General features: G+C 55.4%; 1 protein-coding gene across 2 annotated transcripts in view; it reads left to right on the top strand.

The window, feature by feature from the left end:
- Positions 1-255: 255 nt before the first annotated feature.
- Positions 256-6,916, top strand: part of krt222 (keratin 222) — a 29,438-nt gene continuing 22,777 nt past the window's right edge. For both annotated transcript variants that reach the window (XM_056281098.1, XM_056281099.1), the window contains exons 1-2: positions 256-537; positions 810-1,019. In XM_056281098.1, the coding sequence (XP_056137073.1) occupies positions 822-1,019 (198 nt within the window). In that variant the 5' untranslated portion in view covers positions 256-537; positions 810-821. The remainder of the gene's footprint in view (positions 538-809; positions 1,020-6,916) is intronic.

Below are 6,916 nucleotides of genomic sequence, written 5' to 3'. Positions count from 1 at the left end.
ACGCCGCCATTCAGACGCATAAACACACACGCGCACACACACACAACCCCTGTCGCTGTGTGTCCCTGAACATTCCCTCCATAGTTAATATTGCTGTCTTTATGAAAGCAGCTCAGTAATCCGGGCTGAGCGAGTACAAAGGCCCTCAGAGCGCTGGTGATGTAAGCGCCGTGTTCAGTGCTTACCCAGTCCTTTACCCACTGCCAGAGGCTGTTATTGCAGGGATGTGGGGCAGGGAGCAATATCTGTGTCATGGCTGGCCCCCAAGGGTACTAAGTGACACTTGTTTGTAGAGCAACAGGTCAACTGCAGCCCGTCTGCCTTATCTGATCCTCCCAAGGCTCCTGGCAGTGATCCGGGGCACAAGGGGAAGGAGAAAGCGTCGACCAACTCCGGCGAAGGGGAATGTGGCCGAGCTCCGTCAGTCGGGGGTGGGGGTTTTAGCTGCTGTGACCAGAAATCGCCCATGTCTGCTTAACAAGCTCCCATAAACTCACACTGGGTCCTGGTCTTTGTGGAAAGGCCACACAACCTCAGGTGAGTACTGCTGGGTAAACATTTACCCAGGGAACGCCTCTGGAGGTGTATCTCGCCGCGGTACATATGGGTGGCAGCGTGACGGGTGTGAAAGCTGTAACTTCTATTGTGGTTCTGTGAACATGCCGTGAGAGAGATACTGTTGGTTTTTCTTCAACAGACGCGTTGCTAAGGGAGATTCCCGGCGATTCTGTCACCACCCTGTGCTGCTGTTGTTGGACTGCAAGAGAACGCCACTGTCTCTTAACTTGTCACTGTCTGTATTTATACAGCTCATTGCCTCGATGGATTCACTTAAGGACGGTCGTTGGAGCAAGCACGGCCTCAATGCGCATCTCAAGGGCTTCCTGGACCAGGTGAACAGGCTGCAGGAGGCCAACAAGCAATTGGAGAAACAGATAGCTAACTGGGGGATCAAGAATGCCTCCCGCACCCAGGACTGGTCCCAGCAGGAAAGAAACGTCAACGCCCTCCGTGCCCAGGTCAGTCCTATCTATCTACTGAGGTTTTCAAGAGATCAGATCATAAAGCCCTCCGGGGGGACACTGTTAGACCGCCGGGTATCATCGGAAACGGAGCTTTTCCTTAGTCCTTATTTCTGGAAGCCGTCATCATTAGGGCCGACGTGGACCTCATTCGTGGCTCATGAAGCAGGGTGATAAGAACAAGTGTGGGAACACGACACCGTGTGCTCTAGGAGGTTTGGCCGTTAGGAAAGGACCTACACCGACTGTGTGGACATGTCATTATGCATTGTTTCCCTCCCGGTCTTTGTTGTTATGCTCATGCAGGCTGTTTCATTTCATCAGCTCAAGGCCGCGTCGGCTGACGGACAGCAGGAAACATGTGTTTGTAATAGCAACTAGTGGCGGCTGGCCAGTACAGGGCGCTGGGGCGCCGCCCCCTTCAAATATCGAGACATGTTAGATACAATTTAGCTGTATAATGCAAATAATTATGAAATAAAAGTGTGTTCGGTCTGTGATCGCCTGTCAGCAGCCATTAAATGTTGGTTCCAGATGGTATTTGGTTGATTTCTGTCGTGAGTACATATACTTCCTGGGTGAGGGGTGCCGGCCAAACGACACCTTATGCAAGCCCTCAAACTTTTGGCGAGCAGGTGAACTGAGTCTGCTGTCTGATTTGGATTCTTCAGTTTTTCCATGGGGCGCAGCAGCCACTCCCACTTTTATTGGCAGCGAAGTGGTATTGTTTTAATGTGTTTTGATCTAATGTAATTGGGCAATTCTCATGGCTGCCAATCGTGTTCCCACCCACCACGACGCCTCGTCTCGACTGCCCATCACCCACCGTCTACGAACTCTGAGAAATTCTGTAGGCGACATTGTCCTTCTTAATAACTCTGTGACTGTGTGGACATTAAAGCAGCTGTCAGGTGTGCTGCACCAAGGTAAATGGCGCCCCCCCCCCCAAAGTTTTAGCAGCAGCCGCCACTGATAGCAACGGCTAACTGTCACTAAACTACAAATATAACAGATGACCTACTGGTGAGACATGCGTATAAACGCCATAAGAACACAAGGACTTGGCTGTTCGCCCCAGCTGAGAAACATGGGCCCGTGTCAGTTCGCTTCTTCGTGGTTGATAAACTGGATTGGGGACTTTCCTCACTTGGAAAAGTTGCCGTCTGACTTTTGGATATAGGGATGGGCAGAATGTGAAATATAAACACTAGACTTGCATCCCATCCCCTCCCCTTCCCTTCCCTTCCCTTCCCTGCTCCTTCCCTTCCCTTCCCTTCCCTGCTCCTTCCCTTCCCTTCCCTTCCCTCCCCTCCCTGCTCCTTCCCTTCCCTTCCCTTCCCTTCCCTTCCCTGCTCCTTCCCCTTCCCTTCCCTTCCCTTCCCTTCCCTGCTCCTTCCCTTCCCTTCCCCTTCCCTTCCCTTCCCTTCCCTTCCCTTCCCTCCCCTTCCCTCCCCTCCCTGCTCCTTCCCTTCCCTTCCCTTCCCTTCCCTTCCCTCCCCTCCCCTTCCCTTTTTCTCCCCAATCATATCCGTCCAATTACCCCACTCTTCCAAGCCATCCCGGTCGCGGCTCCGCCCCCTCTTCCGATCCGGGGAGGTGCTGCAGACTACCACATGCCTCCTCCGATACATGTGGAGTCGCCAGCCGCTTCTTTTCACCTGACAGTGAGGAGTTTCACCAGGGGGACGTAGCACGTGAGAGGATCGCGCTATTCCCCCCAGTTCCTCCCCCCCGAACAGGCGCCCTGACTGACCAGAGGAGGCGCTAGTGCAGCGACCAGGACACAGACTCCCATCTGGCTTCCTACCAGCAGACACGGTCAATTGTGTCTGTAGGGGCGCCCGGCCAAGCCGGAGGCGACACGGGGATTCAAACTGGGATCCCCGTGTTGGCAGGCAACGGAATAGACCCGCCACGCCACCCGGACGCCCCCAGACCTGCACTTTAACGTTTACATGAACTCTGGAGTGATACAGACTCTTATTTTAAGTTATGATACATACCCGTATGCCCAAATGTACCACGTTTAACCGGTCCAATAGTCTCCAGATTGTATCTCCAACACAGCGAGGGCCTTTTTTTAATACTTGAAATGCTTGCGACACCGTTCCGCTTAGTCGCCCATCAGCACAGAAGGCCATTGTGAGAGCTCACACAAGCCGAAGCGACAGCTTGAAACTGCTCTGATTTACTGTCGGTTATGGCATGAAGCGAATGAGCCGACGTCACCGCTGCGTCTGGCACAACGTGTAAGGAGTGGCGACGCACAGCTATGTTAATCACCCCGTCGTGCCGAATGCCTCGCGTGTCTGACACCGCAGCCGCGTTCATTCATCCAAGCATGCGCAACGCCGCCATGCTTTTGGCCTCCCATCGCCTCCTGCATCGCTTACAAACCAAATAGTAGGTGCCAATCAACACACATAGTTCTCTGACGCGAACCCTTTACTGCCGCGTGCACACAGACACACACAACGGAGCTGTTAATGAAACACTACCTGAGATGCCACACAAAGTAATTACAACGAGACATTTGCGAGAATATTTATGATCGGCGTTCTGCAATACTCCCGGGTTCTGGCTTTACTTCAAAACGATGTGTACGACAACTAGGCCAACACAACACGAGGGGAGGTATTTTATTTGAGCGTCAGGCGAGGAGCCAGCAGGCCCCGCCATCGTGGAGGAGCACCCGACTGTATGCAAATCTCTGTCTCGCTAAGTTAGTGCAAGGATCAGGTTATACTGGAGTCGTCGCTCCACCTTCCCCCCGGTGTTTACGCCAGCCGCGGTAAAGCCAGCTACTGCTAATGCTAGCTAGCACTGCGAGTAAGGTGCAGCGGTTTGAACGGGACGCGCTGAACTCGTATCCGGGATTATTGTTTATCTTCAGACGTTAAAACTGCGTAAATTAGTGGCAGAATAACAAGCCTGCTTTTTAAACAGAGCATCTTGCGTTGAACTTGTTTTCCCTCTTTCTGCCTGGTTCATTTGAGTCGATATGGATGAAGCCTAACAAAGAGGGGCGGCGGGCATTTATGACGTAGTAGTAATCACCGATGCATTCTGGGTAAACATTTGAGGTCAGGGATTTAAATCATGGAAGCCGAATGTTTGCAAACGTGTTGTCATGTTTGGGAGAAGTCAAATACAGTACTAGAGGGGCGTCCGGGTGGCGTGGCGGTCTGTTCCGTTGCCTACCAACACGCGGATCGGTGGTTCGAATCCCCGTGTCGCCTCCGGCTCGATCAGGCGTCCCTGCAAACACAATTGGCCGTGTCTGCAGGTGGAAAGCAGGATGTGGGTATGTGTCCTGGTTGCTGCACTGGTGCCTCCTCTGGTTGTCAGGGCACCTGTTTTTTTGGGGGGGGGGGGATAGCGTGATCCTCCCACGTGCTACGTCCCCCCTGGTGAAACTCCTCACTGTCAGGTGAAAAGGAATCCACGTGTATCAGAGGAGACATGTGGTAGTCTGCAGCACCTCCCCGCATCGGCACAGGGGGTGGACGGCTCGGAAGAGTGGGGTAATTGGCTGGATACAATTGAGGGGAGGGGGGGGCCCGGAGGAAACCCACGCAGACACGGGGAGAACATGCAAACTCCACACAGAGGACGACCCACCAAGGGTGGACTACCCCGGGGCTCGAACCCAGGACCTTCTTGCTGTGAGGCGACCGCGCTAACCACTGCGCCGCCGTGCCGCACCCTCAAATATATAATGTATAAAATATATACTATTACCAATGACTATTACTATTAGTCATATTACTGCCGGTGTCAGGAAACTAAGCTGTAATCACCCACATGAAGAGATTAAAAGGATATAAAAGAAGGACGTTAACACGTGAAGCAGGTGCAGTGGATGTGCTGCACCAGGACCACACAACACCCCCCATGCTGCACCAGGAACACACACACCCCCCCCAATGCTGCACCAGGAACACACAACACCCCCCATGCTGCACCAGGAACACACACACCCCCCCCCATGCTGCACCAGGACCACACACCCCCCCCATGCTGCACCAGGAACACCCCCCCCCCCATGCTGCACCAGGACCACACCCCCCCCCATGCTGCACCAGGACCACACCCCCCCCCCATGCTGCACCAGGACCACACACCCCCCCCCATGCTGCACCAGGACCACACACCCCCCCCATGCTGCACCAGGAACACACCCCCCCCCCCCATGCTGCACCAGGACCACACCCCCCCCCCCATGCTGCACCAGGACCACACACCCCCCCCCATGCTGCACCAGGAACACACACACACACCCCATGCTGCACCAGGAACACACACACCCCCCCCCATGCTGCACCAGGAACACACACACACACCCCATGCTGCACCAGGACCACACACACACCCCATGCTGCACCAGGAACACACACACACCCCCCATGCTGCACCAGGAACACACACACACGCTGCACCAGGAACACACACACACGCTGGACCAGGGCCACACACCCACGCTGCACCAGGACCACACACACACGCTGGACCAGGACCACACACACACGCTGGACCAGGGCCACACAACACCCCATGCTGCACCAGGACCACACACCCCCCCCATGCTGCACCAGGAACACACACACACCCCCCATGCTGCACCAGGAACACACACACACGCTGCACCAGGAACACACACCCACGCTGGACCAGGAACACACACACACGCTGCACCAGGAACACACACACACGCTGGACCAGGACCACACACGCACCCCACGCTGCACCAGGACCACACACACACGCTGGACCAGGACCACACACGCACCCCACGCTGCACCAGGACCACACACACACGCTGGACCAGGACCACACACACACGCTGCACCAGGACCACACACGCACCCCACGCTGCACCAGGACCAAACACACACGCTGCACCAGGACCACACACACACGCTGCACCAGGACCACACACACACGCTGGACCAGGACCACAGACACACCACGCTGCACCAGGAACACACACACCCCATGCTGGAACAGGACCACACACACCCCATGCTGGAACAGGACCACACACACCCCACTCTGGACCAGGAACACACACACCCCATGCTGGAACAGGACCACACACACCCCATGCTGGAACAGGACCACACACACCCCACTCTGGACCAGGAACACACACACCCCATGCTGGAACAGGACCACACACATATGCTGGACCAGGAACACATACACCCATGCTGGACCAGGAACACACACACCCCATGCTGGAACAGGACCACACACACCCCACTCTGGACCAGGAACACACACACCCCATGCTGGACCAGGAACACACACACATGCTGGACCAGGAACACATATACCCACGCTGGACCAGGAACACACACACACACCCACGCTGGACCAGGAACACACACACACACCCACGCTGGACCAGGAACAGACACACCCCATGCTGGACCAGGAACACACTTAACACGCTGGACCAGGAAAACACACACCCCATGCTGCACCAGGAACAGACACACCCCATGCTGGACCAGGAACACACTTAACACGCTGGACCAGGAACACACACACCCCACGCTGGACCAGGAACACACTTAACACGCTGGACCAGGAACACACACATACCCCATGCTGCACCAGGAACACACACATACCCCCCATGCTGGACCAGGAACACACCTCCCATACTGCACCAGGAACACACACACCCACACCGCACCAGGAACACACACATACCCCACGCTGCACCAGGAACACACACATACCCCACACCGCACCAGGAACACACACATACCCCACGCTGCACCAGGAACACACACATACCCCACGCTGCACCAGGAACACACACATACCCCATGCTGCACCAGGAACACACACATACCCCATGCTGCACCAGGAACACACACATACCC

Source organism: Lampris incognitus, chromosome 5 (genome assembly GCF_029633865.1).
Source record: "Lampris incognitus isolate fLamInc1 chromosome 5, fLamInc1.hap2, whole genome shotgun sequence".
In the NCBI taxonomy this organism is placed as follows: Eukaryota; Metazoa; Chordata; class Actinopteri; order Lampriformes; family Lampridae; genus Lampris; species Lampris incognitus.
Note: the sequence above shows the minus strand (reverse complement) of the source record. Positions and strands in the feature narration are given on the sequence as shown.